This window comes from Pseudophryne corroboree, chromosome 9, assembly GCF_028390025.1.
Source record: "Pseudophryne corroboree isolate aPseCor3 chromosome 9, aPseCor3.hap2, whole genome shotgun sequence".
Lineage (NCBI taxonomy): Eukaryota > Metazoa > Chordata > Amphibia > Anura > Myobatrachidae > Pseudophryne > Pseudophryne corroboree.
Genome location: NC_086452.1, coordinates 37,838,467 through 37,865,092, shown reverse-complemented (window position 1 = coordinate 37,865,092; position 26,626 = coordinate 37,838,467). Strand labels below are relative to the sequence as shown.

Below are 26,626 nucleotides of genomic sequence, written 5' to 3'. Positions count from 1 at the left end.
GGCAGGGTTCTCATTGCACTGCAAAGAGCTTTCAGGTGGGCATGCTGGAACTAGTAGTTCAGAATAGGTGCAAAAGCCAGGGGTTAATCATGCCTGATCCTAAACTTGCATATTGGGACTAGGAAGAAGGTGAACTGTGGTCTGCTATGTATTAGTCACCCACAAACAATCTCTGCCTCGCGTTGGTCAGATAAAGTCTGGCAGCGAACCAGCACTACCGGATGAATTCTGGCATGCCCGTCATTTTCTGCCTTCCTGCCGTCGGCACTGCGGCACCATCATCTTGCTTCGCCTCCTTCCCACCTTGCACAGGGCCCACCCAAGGGGGGCATCTGTTTGTTTGCAGAGAATACCCTGAATTAATTTGCGAAGGTGTAAAGCAAAATGCTATGTATATGTTTAAATATTTCCCCCTGTGACAGTGATGGTTTCGGACATGTGGATGAAACGTTCTTCAGTTACACTTAGAAACCACATTGACTTAGGATCCAGGGAGCTATTTTTGGTCTCCCCTCGCTGAATGTCTTACTGGCGGATTTGACATTGCTTGCCTCTTCCATGTAATCCCCATTTGTTTTATTTTGCGGTTATTTGTTTACTTTCGGCGGCCTCCGATGAATTAGAGGAATGGACGACGGCCCCCTCCCGCTGCTGACCCTACCCACGACGCCGTACCATGACCAGAGACCGGGAACCAGCGGTCTCAGGAAGAAGACTTATTATTTTGAGACCAAGACAAACTACCTTCAAAATTTCATTCAAAGCATTTTTTTTTCCATTGACCTCCGAGATCGTCAGGGGTCTACCGTGGTCGTCGGAGGGGACGGACGATATTTCAATAAGTTTGCTATTGAAACTATAGTTCAAATGGCTGCTGCAAATGGGGTGCGTATGATATCTCTGATTTTGTATTTGCATTTTATTTTATTTTCAATACTATATGCGTAAAAATTTTAAGTTGTGGGTTTGTTTTTTTAAGGGGTTTTTATGCATTTGTGCGTTTACTTTAATATAGCTAATTATTAATTTTGCTCGTCTGCTGTGTAAGTTCTGTAAACGTCTGTGTATGAAACGGCTTACATACAAATGCCCCTCTCTGGTGGAATGACTGGATTTATGTTGTGTTTGTGGCAGGAGGGGTGACGGGTACAAATGAGTTTTTAAGATTCTTTCAATCGCGTCTGACAAATGAGTTAAGTGACTGAGAGATGATTCCCCCCCCCCCCCCCCCCCCCCGGCTTCTATCAGCAATGAAAAGTCAGCCCTGATGATTTGCCACCCACGTTGCCTCCTGATCCAAAGTTCCAAAAAAAGGTGTATACGTGTTTTAGTGATAGAGATGTATATATGTATTATTCATTTTTTTTTTATGTGTGTGTATTTTACTGCATGTGGTGTTTTGGTAGAGAAGTCTCAGATCTGTTAAATGACAGTCTTAAAATAAGTACTTTTATATTTCACTATTGAAACTTTACTACACCATGTCTTCCGACCCCCTCTCCCACATCATTTTAGTGAATTGTTTTGTATTTGTGTGTGTGTGTGTGTGTGTGTGTGTGTGTATATGTATATATGTATATATATATATATATATATATATAATATGTGTGTGTGTGTGTGTGTGTGTGTATATATATATATATATATATATATATATATATATATATATATTTTGTATGTGTGCGGTGCAGTCTTGTTTATTGCAGAAGTTTTTTTCTTAGTAAAATTGCAAGAAAATGCCTCAGTGGCCGATAATGTGGCAGGTATTCAATTAGCTCCGATCGTGTTTTTTTTCAGGCGATTTTTGACCGATGGTCTTTATCGGGCTATCAAATTGTAGCCCATTTTTTTTTATCGACCGAAAAATTTTCCCGTTTTCAGACGATCACACATGGGATCCAGGATTTTTGGACCCATGTTTTATCGCAAAGAAAAAGGGTCTCTTATCGGGGATTGTGAGGTCTATTCATGAAGCAGTGAAAAGTGCGGAGAAGTGAGCCTGTGGAGAAGTTGCCCATGGCAATCAATCAGCTTCTCCGTACAATTGTATAGTATTCAAATTATAAATGTTACTTCAATGCTGATTGGTTGCCATGGGCAACTTCTCCACTGGCTCAATTCTCCACACTTTTCACTGCTTCATGAATAGACCCCAGTGTTTCTTGTGCCTGAAGCTTGTGAAGCATAATCCCCCCGATAAGTGCCGGCATCGGGTCTAATGAGAGAGCCCCGGGGGGAATCTGTTAGCTACCACTGCTAATTGGATATCCCCTGCACTATTTTAAAGGTGAGAAAAGCTGTTGCATCAAATGAAGGGAACACCTGTGGGGTTTTTTTTTTTTTCCATATGGCTCGATGTGGTGGGGGGGTAGCGTCTAGTTTACCTTCGTGGAGAGGACCTTTCCCATAACCCCCTGGGTCCATGTCACAATCTATTTGGAATAGTAAAATGTGGCGAGCGGAGCGAGACACCGAGCCCGAAGCGTAGCGAGCCCACGAGGGTCCAATGCTGCATAGAAGAAAAAAAATTACCCCAAATGAACGGAGAATGAAGAAAACATTTAGGTGCTGTAAGGGCGGAAGTTCTCCCCTGCCCTCTTGTTTTGTCACTTCCAGGTCCTGAGCACGAAGGTAACATAGACACAACCGTGGTGGGAGGGGGCGGGTTTAGACCCTTCCCCCCCCCGATCTGTGATGCTTTGTGTAGTGTTGGGTGTACTTGTTCTTGCACTGATAACCAGATAATGGAGGAGATGTATCGAACCTTCTAAAATGAGATAAAGTGAAGTTGTTGCCCGTAGCAACCACTCAGCTGCTAGCTATTATTGATAAACTACAGTCTATAAAGTACAGCTGGTTGTTATTGGCAACTTCTTCACTTTATCTCTTTGTGGAGGAAATGTGGCAAGCCTGAGAGAGAGATAAAGTTGAGAGATTGGAAACCAATCCGCGTCCGTTATTTCATAGACTTGTGCTAGATAAATGACAGATTCTGATAAGTTGCTTTGGGCAACATCTACACTTTATCTCTCCATGGTTTGATACATCTCCCCAAATGACTTTTATTGGGGCACCTACTTTGACATATAGGGTGCCCAGTGTGATAAGAGCGGTGGAATTGTGTTTGAGGGCAGGTTTTCAAGGTTTCCATGTTATGAGTTTAAAATCTACTGGAAAAATGTCTGTTTCTGAAAAATAGACTCCATTAGAGCCTGGGGTTTTAGTAAAATCTGGTTAACGGGTCCTGGGGGATATGAATGGAGAGAGAGAGTGTGGGCTCCATTCATTAGGCCCAGTCCGGGTCTTGAAGGACTCAGAGAAAGCTAATTAGTGCTAACACCTGCATGGATGCACTGAGTAAAAACCTGTTAGCCTGGACAGGAAGGCTCTCCTTACCTGGGGAGGAAGCAGCTGGCTTGGAGAGAGACACCATTACTGTCTGAACTGAGTGCTTTGTTGAACTGCTGTTTTAGTGAGCTGGACAGTAGGTCTTTCTCACACATAGGGGGTAATTCACATCTGATCGCAGCAGCAAATTTGTTAGCTAATGGGCAAAACCATGTGCACTGCAGAGGGGGGGAGCAGATGTAACATGTGCAGAGAGAGTTAGATTTGGGTGGGTTACATTGTTTCTGTGCAGGGTAAATACTGGCTGCTTTATTTTGACACTGCAGTTTAGATTTCAGTTTAAATACACCCCACCCAAATTTAACTCTCTCTGCACATGTTACATCTGCCCATAAGTGAGGGCGGAAATGAATGGTCGGAATGGGAGGGAAAACGGGCGGAAGCGGCCCGCTATTGAATACTGACGTGTCGGATCCTCTCCGTCGGTGAGGATAACACTGTAATTGAATATATGCCCTTGTAACCGATTATCTATTTTCTGCAACTTGGTTATGAGCGGAATTATTTAGCATATATTGGTCCTATAAATAGGTATATATGTAAAACATATCAGGTAAGCAGTATTAAATTGAATAAAATTGTCCCCCAATGACCTCTTTCAGCTTAGCTGTTGGCTCTCGTATCACAATAGTGTCATGCGCAGCCGCTCGTAATTGCTTTGAAGTATACAATAAATATTAATATCTGTATAAATCTAAAAATATAATAAAAAAAAAAACAATTCTGGCATTAAAAGTTAAGAAGATGCATTAACAAGACTTATTTTTTTTTTTTTCTTGAGTGTTTTGGGGAATTATATACGAGAAACTTTTTATTTGTTATGGATGTGAGGTTCACTATAAAATCCTAATATAAATGATTGGCAGAAAACCATGTCCGATTGCATTTTACCATCTACTGTAAGTACCACCAAACAAATGAGCAGAACAAAAAAAGAGCGACCTACAATTCAAGACAATATAGGACAAGTACATGATACATATGGCTACATCAGGGGAGAGGACACGGAAATAAGTATCAGGGTGGCAGAGACCAGGGTTAGGTGCCATTGTAGTGAGAATGAAGTAGAAAATATTCTTAGTAAGATGAGAAGCACCTGAGGGAAGAGGGCCCTGCTGGTGAGAGCTTACATTCTAAAGCAGAGGGGTAGTCAGACAGGGGTGACACAGATGGGCCGGACATTGAGTGTCATTGCAGCAATATGTTGTTAATGTATGGGGGCCATAACTTGTTGTTGTGGATGTTGCTTCTATGAAGTGACCCTCCAGTCTTAGGGCAAGATGTATCGAGCCTTGGAGAGAGAGAAAGTAGAGAAGTTGCCCAAAGTACCCATCAGCTAGACTGTGCAAGATAAATGACAGATGCTGATTGCTTGGTTTGGGTAACTTCTCCACTTTCTATATCTCCAAGGCTTGATACATCTCCCCTAAGTGTCTCCTGCTCGTACTGACTGTTGGACTTTCGATGGATCAGCCAAGCATTCTAGCTGGCTCTTCCATACTGAGTTGTTGCCTCTTTTTTTTTTTTTTTCCCCCCTCCTAAATGTTTGGTAAATCTAAAACACTGAATGTCCCTTGTGTTTCAGATTGGCCGTCTGGTCATTGGTCAGAATGGTATTCTGTCCACTCCGGCTGTCTCCTACATCATCCGCAAGATCAAAGCCATCGGTGGGATCATATTGACAGCCAGTCACAACCCTGGCGGCCCGAACGGAGACTTCGGCATCAAGTTCAACACTTCCAATGGAGGTAAGGATTAAATCTCTGGCCAATACAGTGTCCGTGAGCATGTAGAGGTACGGAGGTTGGCCATGATCCAGTACAAAGCTCCCTCATTGTACATGAGAACAAACAAATGTGTGGTCAGGCCACTCAAGAGCTCGGAAACCCATAGGGTACTGAGCAAGTTAGAGGATGGCTGTGGGAAATATAAATATAAGATTTATTTTATATTTGGGGAAAAATTAAGCGTGGTTGACTACAGGGCGGAATTGTGGGATGCCCTTTAAAAATGTCATCAAGTAGAGTTGATGCAGGTTCTTCTGGAAACCGAGAATGAGAGAAGCTCCTGTGATAGAAGGTCTTGGCAGGTTCTTTGTCTTCTGTGATAGACGCCCACATCTTCCTGCCTTGTTTCCCCATAGGTCCAGCTCCTGAAGCCATCACGGACAAGATCTTCCAGATCAGCAAGACCATTGAGGAATACGCCATCTGCACCGACCTCAAAGTAGACTTGGCCACTATTGGGAAACAACAGTTTGATTTGGAAAATAAGTTCAAGCCGTTCACAGGTAACCATGCTGTTTTATATTTCCATATTTTTATCAAGATATTCTCATGCCATAATAAAAAAACACTGATTGTTTTCTGGGTTCCGCCAGCTTTGTTACACACCGGGGTTGTAGCACACCCTATTTCCAACTGTTGAGGTTTTGATTTAACTCATCGTCACACTCTTCTGATGGCCATACTGTGACCCATCCAGTCAATTGGCTGGAACGCTAAAGAAAGAAAAAAAAAAAATTATGTTTCTCTAACGTCCTTGAGGATGCTGGGACTCCGTAAGGACCATGGGGAATAGACTGGCTCCGCAGGAGATAGGGCACTTTAAGAAAGCTTTGGACTCTGGGTGTGCACTGGCTCCTCCCTCTATGCCCCTCCTCCAGACCTCAGTTTTACACTGTGCCCAGAGCAGGTTGGGTGCACTGCAGAGAGCTCTCCTGAGTTCTCTGCCTAGAAGCATTTTTGTTTGGATTTTTTTCTACTTTTTTTACAGGGAGCACTGCTGGCAACAGGCTCCCTGCATCGAGGGACTGAGGAGAGAGGGGCAGACCTTCTTGTCTAACATAGGCTCTGCTTCCTCGGCTACTGGACACCATTAGCTCCAGAGGGGGTGAACACAGGTTCTTACTGGGCGTCCACCCCCAGAGCCGCGCCGCCGTTCTCCTCACAGAGCCAGAAGAACCGAAGTCAGAAGACATCAGGCGGCAGAAGCCTTCACCTTCACTGAGGTAACGCACAGCACTGCAGCTGTGCGTCATTGCCCCCATACACCTCACATACTCCGGTCACTGTAAGGGTGCAGGGCGCAGGGGGGGGGGCGCCCTGGGCATCAATATAACACCTCTATTATGGCAAAAGACTATATACATGTACAGGTGGGCTCTGTACATGTATATAAAAGAGCCTCCGCCATATTTTAGTAAGTTTGAGCGGGACAGAAGCCCGCCGCCGAGGGGGCGGGGCTTCTCCCTCAGCACTCACCAGTGCCATTTTCTCTCCACAGCACCGCTGAGAGGAAGCTCCCCGGACTCTCCCCTGCTTACACACGGTGAAGGGGTGTTTAAAAGAGAGGGGGGGGGGGGGGCACATAATTGGCGGTTTACATATTACACAGCGCTGCTGGGGAAAAACATTTTGTGTTGGTCTCCAGGGTCATTGCGCTGGGGTGTGTGTTGGCATACTCTCTCTCTGTCTCTCCAAAGGGCCTTGAAGGGGATACTGTCTTCAGAAAAGAGGTTCCCTGTGTGTGTGAAGTGTGTCGGTACGTGTGTGTCGACATGTTTGACGAGGAAGGCTCGCTTAATGTGGAGGGGGAGTGCTTGAATGTCATGTCGCCGTCTGCAACACCGACACCGGACTGGGTGGATATGCTGAATGTCTTAAATGCAAATGTCAATCTATTGCATAAAAGGTTAGACAAGGCAGAAGCTAGGGATCAGTCAGGTAGCCAGTCCATGCCTGTCCCTATAGCGCCAGGCCCGTCGGGGTCTCAGAAGCGCACCATATCCCAGATCGATGACACAGATACTGACACGGATACTGACTCTAGTGTCGACTATGAAGATGCAAAATTACAGCCGAGGGTGGCAAAAGGTATTCGGTACATGATTATTGCCATTAAAGAGGTTTTGCATATTACTGAGGAACCCCCTGTCCCTGACACGAGGGTACACATGTATAAAGGGAAAAAGCCTGAAGTCACCTTTCCGTCCTCATTTGAACTGAGTGAATTGTGCGAAAAGGCTTGGGAATCTCCGGATAGGAGACCACAAGTTCCCAAAAGGATTCTTATGGCGTATCCTTTTCCACAAACTGATAGGATACGATGGGAATCTTCGCCTAAAGTAGACAAGGCGCTGACACGCTTGTCCAAAAAGGTGGCACTGCCTTCTCAGGTTACAGCTTCCCTCAAGGATCCTGCTGATCGCAGGAAGGAAATTACCATGAAGCACATTTACACTCATTCAGGTACTATTGTTAGACCGGCTATGGCGTCGGCCTGGGTTTGTAGTGCGGTTGTGGCATGGGCAGATTCCTTATCTACGGAGATTGACACCTTAGATAGGAATGCCATTCAAATGACCATAGAGCATATCAGAGATGCTGCCTTGTATATGAGAGATTCTCAGAGAGACATTTGTTTATTAAGCTCCAGAATAAATACTATGTCTATTTCTGCTAGGCGGCTCTTGTGGACCCAACAGTGGACGGGAGACGCCGATTCAAAGCGGCATATGGAGTCCTTGCCTTACAAAGGGGAGGAGTTGTTTGGAGACGGCCTCTCGGACCTTGTCGCTACGGCTGGTAAGTCGAATTTCTTACCTTATGTCCCCCCGCAGCATACAAAAAAGGCACCTCATTATCAAATGCAGTCCTTTCGTTCCAATAAAAACAAAAAGGTACGGGTATCGTCCTTTGTTGCCAGAGGGAAAGGCAGGGGAAAGAAGCTGCACACAGCTAGTTCCCAAGAGCAGAAGTCCTCCCCTGCGTCGGCAAAGTCCACCGCATGACGCTGGGGCTTCCCGGGGGGAGGCAGATCTAGTGGGGGCTCGTCTTCGGTTTTTCAGCCACGTCTGGGTTCACTCGCAGGTGGATTCCTGGGCATTAGAAATTGTTTCTCAAGGATACAGGCTGGAATTCGAAGACTTGCCTCCTCGCCGTTTTTTTCAAGTCGGCTCTGCCGGCTTCCCCGTCAGAGAGGGAGCTAGTGTTGGCAGCAATCCAAAAATTGTATATTCAACAGGTGATTGTCACAGTTCCTCATCTCCAGCAAGGAGAGGGATATTACTCAACCCTGTTTGTGGTCCCGAAACCGGACGGTTCGGTCAGACCCATTTTAAACCTAAAATCCCTGAACCTATACTTGAAGAGGTTCAAGTTCAAAATGGAATCACTCAGGGCGGTCATTGCCAGCCTGGAGGGGGGGGATTGGATGGTGTCCCTGGACATAAAGGATGCATACCTTCATGTTCCGGTATTTCCCCCTTATCAGGCGTTCCTGAGATTTGCAGTGCAGGACTGTCACTTCCAATTTCAGACGTTGCCGTTTGGGCTTTCCACAGCCCCGAGGATTTTCACCAAGGTAATGGCGGAAATGATGGTGCTCCTGCGCAGGCAGGGGGTCACAATTATCCCATACTTGGACGATCTCCTCATAAAGGCGAGATCTCGGGAGAAGTTGCTGGACAACGTGTCTCTGTCAATGAAGACGTTGCAGTTACACGGCTGGATTCTCAATATACCGAAGTCCCAGCTAGTCCCTACAACGCGTCTACTTTCTCTAACGTCCTAGAGGATACTGGGGACTCCGTAAGGACCATGGGGAATAGACGGGCTCCGCAGGAGATAGGGCACTTTAAGAAAGCTTTGGATTCTGGGTGTGCACTGGCTCCTCCCTCTATGTCCCTCCTCCAGACCTCCGTTTTACACTGTGCCCAGAGGATGAAGGGCGCACTGCAGGGAGCTCTCTTGAGTTCTTTGCTACAGAAAGCATTTTTGTTTGGATTTTTACTTTTTTCACAGGGAGCACTGCTGGCAACAGGCTCCCTGCATCGAGGGACTGAGGAGAGAGGGGCAGACCTACTTAACTGATAGGATCTGCTTCCTCGGCTACTGGACACCATTAGCTTCAGAGGGGGTGAACACAGGTTCGTCCTGAGCGTCCACCCCCGGAGCCATGCCGCCGTTCTCACAGAGCCAGAAGAACAGAAGCAAGAAGACGTTTCAGGCGGCAGAAGCCTTCAGCTTCACAGAGGTAACGCACAGCACTGCAGCTGTGCGTCATTGCTTCACATCACCTCACATACTCCGGTCACTGTATGGGTGCAGGGCGCAGGGAAGGGGGGGGTGCCCTGGGCAGCAATAATAACACCTCTTAGATGGCAAATAGGTATATACATGTACAGCTGGGCACTGTACATGTATATAATTGAGCCCCCGCCATTTTACACGATTTTGAGCGGGACAGAAGCCCGCCGCCGAGGGGGCGGGGCTTCTCCCTCAGCACTCACCAGCGCCATTTCTCTCTCCACAGAACGCTGAGAGGAAGCTCCCCGGACTCTCCCCTGCTTACACACGGTGAAGGGAGTTTAAAAAGAGAGGAAGGGGGGGCACATAATTGGCGGATAAAGTATAATACAGCGCTGCTGGGGAAAAGCATTCTGTGTTGGTCTCCAGGTTGTTGCGCTGGGGTGTGTGCTGGCATACTCTCTCTCTGTCTCTCCAAAGGGCTTTTCAGGGGATACTGTCTTCAGAAAAAGTTTCCCTGGGTGTGTGCAGTGTGTCGGTACGTGTGTGTCGACATGTTTGATGAGGAAGGCTCGCTTAATATGGAGGGGGAGTGCTTGAATGTCAGGTCGCCGTCGGCAACCCCGACACCGGACTGGGTGGATATGCTGAATGTCTTGAATGCAAATGTAAATCTCCTGCATAAAAGATTAGACAAAGCTGAAGCTAGGGATCAGTCAGGTAGCCAGACCGTGCCTGTCCCTGTGGTGCCAGGACCTTCAGGGTCTCAAAAGCGCCCCATATCCCAGGTCGCTGACACAGATACTGACTCTAGTGTCGACTATGAGGATGCAAAATTACAGCCGAAGGTGGCAAAAGGTATTAGGTACATTATTATTGCCATAAAAAAAGTTTTGCATATCACTGAGGAACCCCCTGTCCCTGACACGAGGGTTCACATGTATAAAGGGAAAAAGCCTGAAGTCACTTTTCCATCCTCATTTGAGCTAAGCGAATTATGCGAAAAGGCTTGGGACGCTCCAGATAGGAGACTCCATGTTCCCAAAAGGATTCTCATGGCGTATCCTTTTCCACAGAAGGATCGGATACGATGGGAATCTGCGCCTAAAGTAGACAAGGCGCTGACACGCTTATCCAAGAAGGTGGCACTGCCTTCTCCGGATACTGCTTCCCTCAAGGATCCTGCTGATCGCAAGCAGGAAATCACCCTGAAGCACATTTACACACATTCAGACACTATTGTTAGACCGGCTATGGTGTCGGCCTGGGTTTGTAGTGCTGTCGTGGCATGGGCAGACTCCTTATCTACGGAGATTGACACCATAGATAGGGATACCATTCTAATGACCATGGAGCATATCAGAGATGCTGCCTTGTATATGAGGGATGCTCAGAGAGACATTTGTTTACTAAGCTCTAGAATAAACGCTATGTCTATTTCTGCTAGGCGGCTCTTGTGGACCCGACAGTGGACGGGAGACGCCGACTCAAAGCGGCATATGGAGTCATTGCCTTACAAGGGGGAGGAGTTGTTTGGAGAAGGCCTCTCGGACCTAGTCTCTACTGCTACGGCCGGTAAATCGAATTTTTTACCTTATGTTCCCCCGCAGCATTCTAAGAAGGTACCACATTATCACATGCAGTCCTTTCGTTCCAATAAAAACAAGAAGGTACGAGGATCGTCCTTCGTTGCCAGAGGTAAAGGCAAGGGAAAAAAGCTGCACTCAGCTAGTTCCCAGGAGCAGAAGTCCTCCCCTACTTCCGCAAAGTCCACAGCATGACGCTGGGGCTTTCCGGGGGGGGGGGGGGGGGGTCAGATCAAGTGGGGGCACGTCTTCGTCTTTTCAGTCACGTCTGGGTTCAGTCACAGGTGGATCCCTGGGCAATAGAGATTGTTTCCCAGGGATACAGACTGGAATTCGAAGACATGCCCCCTCGCCGGTTTTTCAAATCGGCTCTGCCGTCTTCCCCGTCAGACAGGGAGCTAGTGTTAGCGGCAATTCACAAATTGTACATTCAACAGGTGGTAATCAAGGTTCCTCATCTCCAGCAAGGAGAGGGTTATTATTCATCCCTGTTTGTGGTACCGAAACCGGACGGTTCGGTCAGACCCATTCTAAATCTAAAATCCCTGAACCTGTACTTGAAGAGGTTCAAGTTCAAAATGGAATCGCTCAGAATGGTCATCGCCAGCCTGGAGGGAGGGGATTGGATGGTGTCCCTGGACATAAAGGATGCGTACCTTCATGTTCCGATTTTCCCCCCTCACCAGGCGTTTCTGAGATTTGCAGTACAGGATTGTCATTACCAATTTCAGACGTTGCCATTTTTGGTCTTTCCACGGCCCCGAGAATTTTCACCAAGGTAATGGCGGAAATGATGGTGCTCCTGCGCAAGCAGGGAGTCACAATTATCCCGTACTTGGACGATCTCCTTATAAAGGCGAGATCTCGGGAGAAGTTGCTGGACAGCGTGTCTCTGTCCGTGAAGACGTTGCAGATGCACGGCTGGATTCTCAATTTACCGAAATCCCAGCTAGTACCTGCAACGCGTCTGACCTTTTTGGGCCTGATTCTAGACACAGACCAAAAAAGAGTTTTTCTTCCGGTGGAGAAGGCTCAGGAGCTCATAGCCCTGGTCAGGAACCTTTTAAAGCCAAAAAAGGTTTCGGTGCATCATTGCACAAAGGTTCTGGGGAAGATGGTGGCTTCATACGAGGCCATCCCCTTCGGCAGGTTCCATGCGAGGACTTTCCAATGGGACCTATTGGACAAATGGGCCGGGTCCCATCTACAGATGCAGAAACGGATCACCCTGTCTCCCAGGGCCAGGGTATCTCTCCTGTGGTGGCTGCACAGTGCTCACCTCCTAGAGCAGAGGTTCTCAAACTCGATCCTCGGGGGCACACACAGTGCATGTTTTGCAGGTGCACAGGTGTATTAATTACTCACTGACACATTTTAAAAGGTCCACAGGTGGAGCTAATTATTTCACTTGCGATTCTGTGAGGAGACCTGCAAAACATGCACTGTGTGTGCCCCCGAGGACCGAGTTTGAGAACCTTTGTCCTAGAGGGTCGCAGGTTCGGCATTCAGGACTGGATCCTGGTGACCACGGACGCGAGCCTCCGAGGTTGGGGGGCTGTCGCACTGGGAAGAAATTTCCAAGGTCTCTGGTCAAGCCTAGAGACTTGTCTCCACATCAATGTCCTGGAGTTGAGGGCCATATACAACGCCCTGCGTCAAGCGGAGGAATTGCTTCGGGGAAAAACGGTTCTGATTCAGTCAGACAATGTCACGGCAGTGGCTCATATAAACCGCCAAGGCGGAACGAGGAGCAGAGTGGCCATGGCAGAAGCGACCAGGATTCTATGCTGGGCGGAAGGCCATGTAAGCGCGCTATCAGCAGTGTTCATCCCGGGGGTGGACAACTGGGAGGCGGACTTCCTCAGCAGGCACGACCTGCATCCGGGAGAGTGGGGGCTTCATCAAGAAGTCTTCGCACAGATCACGGGTCAAATAGACATAATGGCATCCCGTCTCAACAAAAAGCTAAAGTGGTATTGCGCCAGGTCAAGGGACCCTCAGGCGGTAGCGGTAGACGCTCTGGTGACACCTTGGGTGTTCAGATCGGTCTATGTGTTTCCTCCTCTTCCTCTCATACCCAAAGTGTTGAGAATAATAAGAATAAGCAGGGTCAGAACAATCCTCATTGTTCCAGATTGGCCACGGAGGGCTTGGTATCTGGAGCTGCGAGAGTTGATCACAGAAGATCCGTGGCCTCTTCCTCTAAGGCAGGACGTGCTGCGGCAGGGGCCCTGTCTGTTCCAAGACTTACCGCGGCTGCGTTTGACGGCATGGCGGTTGAACGCCGGATCCTAGCGGAAAAAGGGATTCCGGAGGAGGTCATTCCTACCCTGATCAAGGCTAGGAAAGACGTGACGTTAAAACATTATCACTGTATATGGCGAAAATATGTTTCTTGGTGTGAGGCCAGAGCTGCTCCTACGGAGGAGTTCCATTTGGGCCGTCTACTTCACTTCCTTCAAACAGGAGTGACTTTGGGCCTAAAATTAGGGTCCATAAAGGTCCAAATTTCGACCTTATCCATTTTCTTTCAAAGAGAATTAGCCTCTCTTCCTGAAGTACAGACTTTTGTGAGGGTGTGCTGCATATTCAGCCTCCCTTTGTGCCTCCGGTGGCGCCTTGGGATCTTAACGTGGTGTTACGTTTCCTCAAGTCACCTTGGTTTGAACCACTCAAAACTGTGGAGTTGAAATACCTCATGTGTAAAGTGGTCATGTTGTTGGCATTGGCTTTGGCAAGTTGTGTTTCAGAATTGGCGGCTTTATCACATAAAAGCCCATACTTGGTTTTTCACGTGAATAGGGCAGAGTTGAGGACTCGTCCTCACTTTCTGCCAAAAGTGGTCTCATCTTTTCATGTGAACCAACCTATTGTCGTGCCTGTGGCTACACGGGACTTGGAGGATTCAGAGTCCCTGGATGTGGTCAGGGCTTTGAAGATTTATGTGACCAGAACGGCTAGAATCAGGAAGACTGAAGCTCTGTTTGTTCTGTATGCGGCCAACAAGGTTGGCGCTCCTGCTTCAAAGCAGACTATTGCTCGCTGGATCTGTAATACGATTCAGCAGGCGCATTCTACGGCAGGTTTGCCATTGCCTAAATCGGTTAAGGCCCATTCCACTAGGAAAGTGGGCTCTTCTTGGGCGGCTGCCCGAGGGGTCTCGGCATTGCAATTGTGCCGTGCTGCTACTTGGTCGGGTTCAAACACCTTTGCAAAGTTCTACAAGTTTGATACCCTGGCTGATGAGGACCTCCTGTTTGCTCAATCGGTGCTGCAGAGTCATCCGCACTCTCCCGCTCGTTTGGGAGCTTTGGTATAATCCCCATGGTCCTTACGGAGTCCCAGCATCCTCAAGGACGTTAGAGAAAATAAGATTTTACTTACCGGTAAATCTATTTCTCGTAGTCCGTAGAGGATGCTGGGCGCCCGTCCCAAGTGCGGACTTCTTCTGCAAGACTTGTATATAGTTGTTGCTTACATAAGGGTTATGTTATAGTTTATCGGTTGAACCGAGGCTATGTTTTTGTTCATACTGTTGACTGGGTAGTGTATCACAAGTTATACGGTGTGATTGGTGTGGCTGGTATGGATCTCGCCCTTAGATTTACAAAAATCCTTCCTCGTACTGTCCATCTCCTCTGGGCACAGTTTCCCTAACTGAGGTCTGGAGGAGGGGCATAGAGGGAGGAGCCAGTGCACACCCAGAGTCCAAAGCTTTCTTAAAGTGCCCTATCTCCTGCGGAGCCCGTCTATTCCCCATGGTCCTTACGGAGTCCCAGCATCCTCTACGGACTACGAGAAATAGATTTACCGGTAAGTAAAATCTTATTTTTGCTACACATCTTTTGTGGCCATATTAAAAAGATCTGGTCACGCAACGTTTGGCCAAAACAGATCGTTTACGACTTGGTCTGTGCAGTCGGCCAATGACCACTTGCACGGTCTGCATTTATTTGGGCAACTTTTCTCCATTAAGAATGATCAAAATCAGATTGTCTATTAATCAAATGGCCTCTACTTTCCTCACCAATTTTGGAAGCAGATGGCAATTGTGAGCCACATTGGTTCAATGGGCCCTGAAAATGGCCACATGTAGGATCAACTTATAACCAGCAGGACACCTGTTTTGGTTGACTCTTGACATAGTCCAAAGTGCTCTACAACTTGCCTGACAATCCTTAAGACAGTAAATATGATCTGATAATAGAATCCTCCGAAAGTTTGATTACGTTTTTTAAGTAATTTGCAGAGCTAATTCTTATTTCTCTAACGTCCTAGTGGATGCTGGGAACTCCGTAAGGACCATGGGGAATAGCGGGCTCCGAAGGAGGCTGGGCACTCTAGAAAGATTTATGACTACCTGGTGTGCACTGGCTCCTCCCACTATGACCCTCCTCCAAGCCTCAGTTAGATCTTGTGCCCGGCCGAGGTTGGATGCACACTAGGGGCTCTCCTGAGCCCTTAGAAAGAAAGTATAGATTTAGGTTTTTTATTTTCAGTGAGACCTGCTGGCAACAGGCTCACTGCAGCGAGGGACTAAGGGGAGAAGAAGCGAACTCGCCTGCTTGCAGCCGGATTGGGCTTCTTAGGCTACTGGACACCATTAGCTCCAGAGGGATCGACCGCAGGCCCAGTCCTTGGTGTTCGGTCCCGGAGCCGCGCCGCCGTCCCCCTTACAGAGCCAGAAGCAAAAAGAGGTCCGGAAAAACGGCGGCAGAAGACATCAGTCTTCACCAAGGTAGCGCACAGCACTGCAGCTGTGCGCCATTGCTCCTCATGCACACCACACACTCCGGTCACTGAGGGTGCAGGGCGCTGGGGGGGGGCGCCCTGAGCAGCAATATAAACACCTTGGCTGGCAAAAATACATAACATATAACCCCCAGGGCTATATGGATGTATATTAACCCCTGCCAGATTCCATAAAAATGCGGGAGAAAAGTCCGCGAAAAAGGGGCGGAGCCTATCTCCTCAGCACACTGGCGCCATTTTTCCCTCACAGCTCCGTTGGAGGGAAGCTCCCTGGCTCTCCCCTGCAGTCTACACTACAGAACAGGGTTAAAACAGAGAGGGGGGGCACTAAATTTAGGCGCAGTATAAATTATATAAAAGCAGCTATAGGGGACATAACTCAGTTAGTCCCTGCATTATATAGCGCTCTGGTGTGTGCTGGCATACTCTCACTCTGTCCCCCCAAAGGGCTTTTGTGGGTCCTGTCCTCATTGGATCATTCCTTGTGTGTGTGCGGTGTGTCGGTACGGCTGTGTCGACATGTTTGATGAGGAGACTTATGTGGAGGCGGAGCAGATGCCGATAAATGAGATGTCGCCCCTGTGGGCCGACACCAGAGTGGATGGATAGGTGGAAGGTATTAACCGACAGTGTCAACTCCTTACATAAAAGGCTGGATGACGTAACAGCTATGGGACAGCCGGCTTCTCAGCCCGCGCCTGCCCAGACGTCTCAAAGGCCATCAACGCTCCCTCAGATGGCAGACACAGATGTCGACACGGAGTCTGACTCCAGTGTCGACAAGGTTGAGACATATACACAATCCACTAGGAACATCCGTTACATGATCCCGGCAATAAAAAATGTGTTACACATTTCTGACATTAACCCAAGTACCACTAAAAACAAAGGGTTTTATGTGTGGGGAGAAAAAGCAGGCAGTGTTTTGTTCCCCCATCAAATGAGTGAATGAAGTGTGAAAAAGCGTGGGTTTCCCCGATAAGAAACTGGTAATTTCTAACAAGTTACTGATGGCGTACCCTTTCCCGCCAGAGGATAAGTTACGCTGGGAGATATCCCCTAGGGTGGATAAGGCGCTCACACGTTTGTCAAGGTGGCACTGCCGTCTTAGGATACGGCCACTTTGAAGGTACCTGCTGATAAATAGCAGGAGGCTATCCTGAAGTCTGTGATTACACACTCAGGTACTAGACTGAGACCTGCAGACTGCTGCAGCGTGGTCTGTACCCCTTTCAAACAGGGATACTATTTTGCGAACATAAGACGTCGTCTTATATATGAGGGATGCACAGAGGAATATTTTGCCGGCTGGCATCCTGAATTATTGCAATGTCCATTCTGTCAGGAGGGTATTGGAGACCCGACACTGGACAGGTGATGCTGACTTTAAAAGGCACATAGAGCCTTATAAGGGTGAGGAATTGGTTGGGGATGGTCTCTGGGACCTCGTATCCACAGCAACAGCTGGGATGAAAATATTTTACCTCAGGTTTCCTCACAGCCTAAGAAACGCACTGTATTATCAGGTACAGTCCTTTGGGCTTCAAAAAAAAAAAAAAACAGGCGGGTCAAACGAGGGAAGAGGGAAAAAGCTGCACCAGCAGCCAGTTCCCAGAATCAAAATTCTTCCCCTGCTTCCTCTGAGTCCACCGCATGACGCGGGGGCTCCACAGGCGTAGCCAGGTACGGTGGGGGGCCGCCTCAAAAATTTCAGCGATCAGTGGGCTCGCTCACAGGTGGATCCCTGGATCCTTCAAGTAGTATCTCAGGGGTACAAGCTGGAAGTCGAGGCGTCTCCCCCCCGCCGTTTACTCAAATCTGCCTTGCCGACAACTCCCTCAGGTAGGGAGGCTGTGCTAGAGGCAATTCACAAGCTGTATTCCCAGCAGGTGATAGTCAAGGTGCCCCTACTTCAACAAGGACGGGGTTACTATTCCACACTGTTTGTGGTACCGAAACCAGCCGGTTCGGTGAGACCCATTTTAAAATGGAAATCCTTGAACACTTACATAACAAAGTTCAAGATGGAATCGCTCAGGGCGGTTATTGCAAGCCTGGACGAGGGGGATTACATGGTATCCCTGGACATCAAGGATGCTTACCTGCATGTCCCTATTTACCTTCCTCACCAGGAGTACCTCAGATTGTGGTACAGGATTGCCATTACAAATTCCAGACACTACCGTTTGGACTGTCCACGGCACCGAGGGTGTTTACCAAGGTAATGGCAGAAATGATGATACTCCTTCAAAAAAAAAGGGAGTTTTTATTTATCCCATACTTGGACAATCTCCTTATAAAGGCAAGGTCCAGGGAGCAGTTACTGGTCGGAGTAGCACTATCTCAGGAGGTGCTACAACAGCATGGCTGGATTCTGAACATTCCAAAGTCACAGCTGGTTCCTTCCACTCGCTTACTGTTCCTGGGGATGATTTTGGACACAGAACAGAAAAAAGTGTTTCTCCCGCAGGAGAAAGCCAAGGAGCTGTCATCTCTAGTCAGAGACCTCCTAAAACCAAAAAGGGTATCGGTGCATCGTTGCACACGAGTCCTGGGTAAAATGGTGGCTTCATACGAAGCAATTCCATTCGGCAGGTTCCATGCGAGGACCTTCCCGTGAGACCTCTTAGATAAGTGGTCGGGATCGCATCTTCAAATGCATCAAATGATAACCCTGTCTCCAAGGACCAGGGTGTCTCTACTGTGGTGGATGCAGGATGCTCATCTTCTAGAGGGCCGCAGTTGCGGCATACAGGACTGGGTCCTGGTGACCATGGATGCCAGCCTTCAAGGCTGGGGAGCAGTCACACAGGGAAGAAACTTCCAGGGCCTATGGTCAAGTCAGGAGACTTCCCTACATATAAATTCTGGAACTGAGGGCCATTTACAATGCCCTAAGTCAGGCAAGACCCCTGCTTCAAAACCAGCCGGTACTGATACAGTCAGACAACATCACGGCAGTCGCCCATGTGACCCGACAGGGCGGCACAAGAAGCAGGATGGCAATGGCAGAAGCCACAAGGATTCTCCGATGGGCGGAAAATCACGTACTAGCACTGTCAGCAGTGTTCATTCCGGGAGTGGACAACTGGGAAGCAGACTTCCTCAGCAGACACGACCTACACCCGGGAGAGTGGGGACTTCATCCAGAAGTTTTCCTTCTGTTGGTAAACCGTTGGGAAAGGCCACAGGTGGACATGATGGCGTCCCGCCTCAACAAAAAGCTAAAGAGATATTGCGCCAGGTCCAGGGACCCTCAGGCGATAGCTGTGGACGCTCTAGTGACACCGTTGGTGTTCCAGTCGGTTTATGTGTTCCCTACTCTGCCTCTCATACCAAAGGTATTGAGAATAATAAGATGGCGAGGAGTAAGAACAATACTCGTGGTTCCGGATTGGCCAAGAAGGGCTTGGTACCCGGAACTTCAGGAAATGATATCAGAGGACCCATGGCCTCTGCCGCTCAGACAGGACCTGCTTCAGCAGGGGCCCTGTCTGTTCCAAGACTTACCGCGCCTGCGTATGACGGCATGGCGATTGAGCGCCGGATCCTGAAGGAAAAGGGTATTCCGGAAGAAGTCATTCCTGCGCTTATTAAAGCCAGGAAAGATGTTACGGCAAAGCATTATCACCGCATGTGGCGGAAATATGTTGCATGGTGCGAGGCCAAAAAGGCCCCAACAGATGAATTTCCACTAGGTCGATTTCTACATTTCCTGCAAGCAGGAGTGAATATGGGCCTAAATCTAGGCTCCATTAAAGTACAGATCTCGGCTCTGTCGATTTTCTTTCAAAAAGAATTAGCTTCAGTACCTGAAGTTCAGACATTGTGAAAGGAGTGCTGCATATTCAGCCCCCGTTTGTGCCCCCTGTGGCACCTTGGGATCTCAACGTGGTGTTGAGTTTTCTTAAAATCACATTGGTTTGAGCCACTAAAAACCGTGGATCTAAAATATCTCACGTGGAAAGTGGTCATGTTATTGGCCTTGGCTTCAGCCAGGCGAGTGTCAAAATTGGCGGCTTTATCATGTAAAAGCCCTTATCTGATTTTCCATATGGATAGGGCAGAATTGAGGACTCGTCCCCAATTTCTTCCTAAGGTGGTGTCAGCGTTTCACCTGAACCAGCCTATTGTGGTGCCGGCGGCTACTAGTGAATTGGACGACTCCAAGTTGCTAGACGTTGTCAGGGCCCGGAAAATATATGTTTCCAGGACGGCTGGAGTCAGAAACTCTGACTCGCTGTTTATCCTGTATGCACCCAACAAGCTGGGTGCTCCTGCTTCTAAGCAGTCTATTGCTCGCTGGATTTGTAGTACAATTCAGCTTGCACATTCTGTGGCAGGCCTACCACAGCCAAAATCTGTAAATGCCCATTCCACAAGGAAGGGGGCTCATCTTGGGCGGCTGCCCGAGGGGTCTCGGCTTTACAACTTTGCCGAGCAGCTACTTGGTCAGGGGCAAACACGTTTGCAAAATTCTACAAATTTGATACCCTGGCTGAGGAGGACCTGGAGTTCTCTCATTCGGTGCTACAGAGTCATCCGCACTCTCCCGCCCGTTTGGGAGCTTTGGTATAATCCCCATGGTCCTTACGGAGTTCCCAGCATCCACTAGGACGTTAGAGAAAATAAGAATTTACTCACCGGTAATTCTATTTCTCGTAGTCCGTAGTGGATGCTGGGCGCCCATCCCAAGTGCGGATTGTCTGCAATACTTGTAAATAGTTATTGTTAACTAAAGGGTTATTGTTGAGCCATCTGTTGAGAGACTCAGTTGTTTTCATACTGTCAAACTGGATATAGTATCACGAGTTGTACGGGGTGATTGGTGTGGCTGGTAAGAGTCTTACCCGGGATTCTAAATCCTTCCTTATTATGTCTGCTCGTCCGGGCACGGTGTCCTAACTGAGGCTTGGAGGAGGGTCATAGTGGGAGGAGCCAGTGCACACCAGGTAGTCATAAATCTTTCTAGAGTGCCCAGCCTCCTTCGGAGCCCGCTATTCCCCATGGTCCTTACGGAGTTCCCAGCATCCACTACGGACTACGAGAAATAGAATTACCGGTGAGTAAATTCTTATTTTAGTGTATTGTGCTGGGTGCTAAATTCTTATCCGTAAGATGAATAATTCATGGATTGTGCATGCAAATAGCCACAATTTGCATATAACATTTTCCACCCGTAATTATTGTTGTCTGTTTATTTTTGTAAATCTAGTTGAGATAGTAGATTCGGTGGAATCCTACGGGAACATGCTGAGGAACATCTTCGACTTTAGTGCCTTGAAAGAACTTCTCTCAGGACCGAACAGACTTAAAATCCGATTGGACGCCATGCACGGAGGTAATGGGGGAAATATTCGGAGTAATCCCGTCATGGATTGCTCAGTAGGCTTACTGTATTTTACCATGATACTGCAAATCGTGTGATTTTAGGGTTCTATTTTTGTTTATTTATTTTTTAGATATCTGCATCCAAATCAACGGTTATATGTTTTGGGCTATTTAGCAACAGGAAATAAAAAGTTTGGCATCACTTACAATGTTTGAGGTCGTTAACAAGGGTCTGGGACTCGAGGTCCCAGGTTGACACCAGTTGGCCAACACAACTTAGGTCGACACTGCAAATAGGTCCACACGGACAAAAGGTCAACAGGAAAAAAGGTCGACATGAGTTTTTTATGGGGTGGTTTTTGTGTCGTTTTCTTCGTAATGTGACCGGGAACCCCAATTAGTGCACCGTGTCCCCTCGCAGGATGCGGTCAAGATCCCGCCGGACGGAATCCCGATACCGGAATCCCGACCGGCACAATCCCAACATATTCTCCCTCCGTGGGTGTCCACGACACCCATAAAGGGAGAATAAATTAGTGTGCCGAGCGTAGCAAGGCACCGTGCCCGCAAGGGGCTGTGTTGCGTTCGCCCCCCTGTCGGGATTGTGCCGGTCTGGATTCCGGTGTCGGGATTCTGACCGCCGGGATCCCATCCGGCGGGATTTCTTACTGATATCCCCTCTCCCTCGCATGGCTCATTTCGCTCGCCATACTTCGAGGAAGGTGCTCCGCTGCCGCTATGCTCGGTACCTGTTACTATTCCCAATCGTAGTCCACGTGGATCGTTAAGTATGGAAAAAGTAAAAAAAAAATGTGAAAAATCTCATGTCGATCTTTTTTTTCTCCTGTCGACCTAATTGGTGTCGACCTGGAGTCTGGATACCGTTAATTGTATACCTATCTTTTTGGAATTTTCCTCATTCTGTTTATTCAGATAGGTGGGAAAAAAAATGTAATCATTGGAAGTGGTTGCTTACTTACGGTGCGGGAATTTTATCAACAGTCTAAATTATTATAATTTTTTTAAAATTTCATCTCTCCCTGTAATTCTCTATTTCAGATATTTTTCTGGGGGGGGGGGGGGGGGATGGGCAAATATTGTTGCAGCATTTATTTTTATTTTTTAAATTTGAAATCTATCTATCTAGATTGATCTATAATCTCATGTATGTGACTTACTGTGCAGTGGTCCATGCATATACCCCCTCCCAGCCCCCCTTGTGGTATCACACAGATTGCATCTGGACGGGTAACACGTGCAGACTAAAATAATATACACAAGTGGGGAGGAAATTGTTATAAAATGGTGTTTTTATAAACCAAGTTGTTGTAGTCATGCACATAAAATACGTTGATGGTTTTATTTTAAACAAATTCACAAAAAGATATTATTTTTACATTTCACCGCGCAATAACCATTTATTTTTTTAAAGATTTTTCTTTTCTTTTTTGACACAAAAAAAATGAAAACTTTAAAAAATGTGTCCCATAATCCTTTCTATGCAATATAACGGCTCTGTGGGATTAATAACTTTAATGCTGACGCTTTTTCTTTGCTCAGTTGTTGGACCCTATGTGAAAAAGATTCTGTGTGAAGAGCTGGGCGCCCCTGCCAACTCCGCAGTGAACTGCACCCCGCTGGAGGATTTTGGGGGGCACCACCCTGACCCAAACTTAACTTATGCATCAGAGTTGGTGGACACCATGAAGACGGGGGAGCATGACTTTGGGGCAGCCTTCGATGGAGACGGGGTAAGAGGGTGTGATTGATACTGTATACTTTTATATGGTTAGAGAGGCGCGGCGTTCCTTTACAAGGCTGCTGAATTGTGCATTCAGTGTGTGCACGTGAGCCGGCTTTATGCCGAGGTCATACGTGCGTCTACAGCTGCGAGGACATGCCTACGTACATGTACAGCTGTGGGGTCATGCCTACGTATGTGTGCAGCTTTCGAGGACATGCTTATGTACGTGTACAGCTGTGGGGACATGCTTACGTGCGTGTTCAGCTGTGGGGACATGTATACATGTGTGTACAGCTGCTGGGACCTTTTGTACGTGTACAGCTGTGAGGACGTGTGTGTGTGTGTGTGTGTGTGTGTGTGTGTGTGTACAGCTGCTGGGACATATATATGTGTGTGTGTGTGTGTGTGTGTGTGTGTGTGTGTGTGTGTGTGTGTACAGCTGCTGGGACATATATATGTGTGTGTGTGTGTGTGTGTGTGTACAGCTGCTGGGACATATATATATGTGTGTGTGTGTGTGTGTGTGTGTGTGTGTGTGTGTGTGTACAGCTGCTGGGACCTTTGTACGTGTAAAGCTGTGAAGACGTGTGTGTGTGTACAGCTGCTGGGACATATATATGTGTGTGTGTGTACAGCTGCTGGGACATATATATATGTGTGTGTGTGTGTGTGTGTGTGTGTGTACAGCTGCTGGGACCTTTGTACGTGTACAGCTGTGAGGACGTGTGTGTGTGTGTACAGCTGCTGGGACATATATGTGTGTGCGTGTACAGCTGCGAGGACATGCGTATGTACGTGTACAGCTGTGGGGACATGCGTAGGTAGGTGTACAGCTGCTGGAATGTGTGTGTGTGTGTGTGTGTGTGTGTACAGCTGCTGGAATGTGTGTGTGTGTGTGTACAGCTGCTGGGATGTGTGTGTGTGTACAGCTGCTGGGATGTGTGTGTACAGCTGCTGGGATGTGTGTGTGTGTGTGTGTGTGTGTGTGTGTGTGTGTGTGTACAGCTGCTGGGGTGTGTGCGTGTGTGTGTGTGTACAGCTGCTGGTGTGTGTGTGTGTGTGTGTGTGTGTGTGTGTACAGCTGCTGGGATGTGTGTGTGTGTGTGTGTGTGTACAGCTGCTGGGATGTGTGTGTGTGTGTGTGTGTGTACAGCTGGTGGGGTGTGTGTGTGTGTACAGCTGCTGGGGGGGGTGTGTGTGTGTGTGTACAGCTGCTGGTGTGTGTGTGTGTGTGTGTGTGTGTACAGCTGCTGGGATGTGTGTGTGTGTGTGTACAGCTGCTGGGGTGTGTGTGTGTGTGTGTGTGTACAGCTGCTGGGGTGTGTGTGTGTGTGTGTGTGTGTGTGTGTACAGCTGCTGGGGTGTGTGTGTACAGCTGCTGGGATGTGTGTGTGTGTACAGCTGCTGGGATGTGTGTGTGTACAGCTGCTGGGATGTGTGTGTGTGTGTGTGTGTGTGTGTGTGTGTGTGTACAGCTGCTGGGATGTGTGTGTGTACAGCTGCTGGGATGTGTGCGTGTGTGTGTGTGTACAGCTGCTGGGATGTGTGTGTGTGTGTACAGCTGCTGGGATGTGTGTTGTGTGTACAGCTGCTGGGACCTTCGTACGTGTACAGCTGTGAGGACGTGTGTGTGTGTGTACAGCTGCTGGGGTGTGTGTGTGTGTGTACAGCTGCTGGGATGTGTGTGTGTGTGTGTGTGTGTGTACAGCTGCTGGGATGTGTGTGTGTGTGTGTGTGTGTGTGTGTGTGTGTGTACAGCTGCTGGGATGTGTGTGTGTGTGTGTACAGCTGCTGGGACCTTCGTACGTGTACAGCTGTGAGGACGTGTGTGTGTGTACAGCTGCTGGGACATATATGTGTGTGAGTGTACAGCTGCTGGGACATATGTGTGAGTGTACAGCTGCTGGGACATATATATGTGTGAGTGTACAGCTGCTGGGACATATGTGTGAGTGTACAGCTGCTGGGACATATGTGTGAGTGTACAGCTGCTGGGACATATGTGTGAGTGTACAGCTGCTGGGACATATGTGTGAGTGTACAGCTGCTGGGACATGTATATGTGTGAGTGTACAGCTGCTGGGACATGTATATGTGTGAGTGTACAGCTGCTGGGACATGTATATGTGTGTGCGCGTGAGTGTACAGCTGCTGGGACATATATATATATATGTGTGAGTGTACAGCTGCTGGGACATGTATATGTGTGAGTGTACAGCTGCTCGGACATGTATATATGTGTGTGCGTGAGTGTACAGCTGCTGGGACATATATATATATGTGTGTGAGTGTACAGCTGCTGGGACATGTATATGTGTGAGTGTACAGCTGCTGGGACATATATATGTGTGTGTGAGTGTACAGCTGCTGGGACATGTATATGTGTGAGTGTACAGCTGCTCGGACATGTATATATGTGTGTGCGTGAGTGTACAGCTGCTGGGACATATATATATATATGTGTGTGAGTGTACAGCTGCTGGGACATGTATATGTGTGAGTGTACAGCTGCTGGGACATATATATGTGTGAGTGTACAGCTGCTGGGACATATGTGTGTGTGAGTGTACAGCTGCTGGGACATGTATATGTGTGAGTGTACAGCTGCTGGGACATGTATATGTGTGAGTGTACAGCTGCTGGGACATGTATATATGTGTGTGCGTGAGTGTACAGCTGCTGGGACATATATATGTGTGAGTGTACAGCTGCTGGGACATATATATGTGTGAGTGTACAGCTGCTGGGACATATATATGTGTGAGTGTACAGCTGCTGGGACATATATATATATATATATATATGCAAACGAGAAATAGGCGGCACTCACGGACTCTTCATCTGACAAAACTCGAGCTGACTCAAGAGATGTGTTTTAACGTTTCGGTTTTAATCCAACCGTCATCAGAAGAACATACATAAGAATACAAAAAGCTCTTACCTTTATACATGCTAAAATCACCACGAGTGCCTTGTCCTCGGCGTCCACGCCGGGACCTACTTCCGGTTACGTCATCATACATGGACTCGGTTGTCCTGACAACGCAAAACATCCGGCTAGTGTGACAAACCCATCACCATGACAACTTAAAAACAAAAATGCAGGAAGGAGACTCAGTGAACGCAAAAGCCTCATGCTGATCAAATGTGCAAACCTCTATGTGTATACACAATGTAGTACTCATATCAAGTTGACATCCACAGAAGGTCAAGATAATAATAAAATTAATGCTACAAAAAGCATGTTAGTGGCAAAGTCTCATTTAAGCCATTGGGTGATACCGTATTTAAACGGTGTATCCACCTGGCTTCTTTTTGTAAAAGGATCCTGTGTCTATCACCCCCTCTTTTAGATACCAATACCTGTTCTAACATCTTATAGCGCAATGTGGCTAATCCGTGCTGATGTGTTTTAAAATGCTTAGCCACTGGCTGGTCAATATTTTTACCCTCTAGGATTTGTTTAATTGCGCTTCTATGCTGGGACATGCGCTCTTTAAATTGACAACTAGTTTTGCCTATGTAAAATAGGCCACATGGACATCTAATACAGTATACTACAAATTTACTAGTGCAGGTGAGAACCTGTTTGATTCTAATTCTTTTGCCTGTATGTGGATGAACCACATAGTCACCCGTCTCTAAATAAAGACAGGTGGTGCATCCTGTACACTTGTAATTGCCTGGTTTTCTCGACAAAAAAGTACTGGTGTCAATAGCAGATAGTTGCGAGATGTCATTATGCACTATCATGTCCCTGATGTTTTTACCCCTCC

General features: G+C 47.7%; 1 protein-coding gene across 3 annotated transcripts in view; it reads left to right on the top strand.

Moving 5' to 3' along the window:
* Positions 1-26,626, top strand: part of PGM1 (phosphoglucomutase 1) — a 304,177-nt gene that overhangs the window by 216,182 nt on the left and 61,369 nt on the right. For 2 of the 3 annotated variants that reach the window (XM_063939194.1, XM_063939193.1), the window contains 4 exons: positions 4,994-5,156; positions 5,552-5,698; positions 20,991-21,116; positions 22,667-22,857. In XM_063939194.1, coding sequence (XP_063795264.1) covers positions 4,994-5,156; positions 5,552-5,698; positions 20,991-21,116; positions 22,667-22,857 — 627 coding nt within the window. Of the gene's footprint in view, positions 1-483; positions 886-4,993; positions 5,157-5,551; positions 5,699-20,990; positions 21,117-22,666; positions 22,858-26,626 lie in introns of those variants that run through there. The other variant, XM_063939192.1, reaches the window with a different exon arrangement.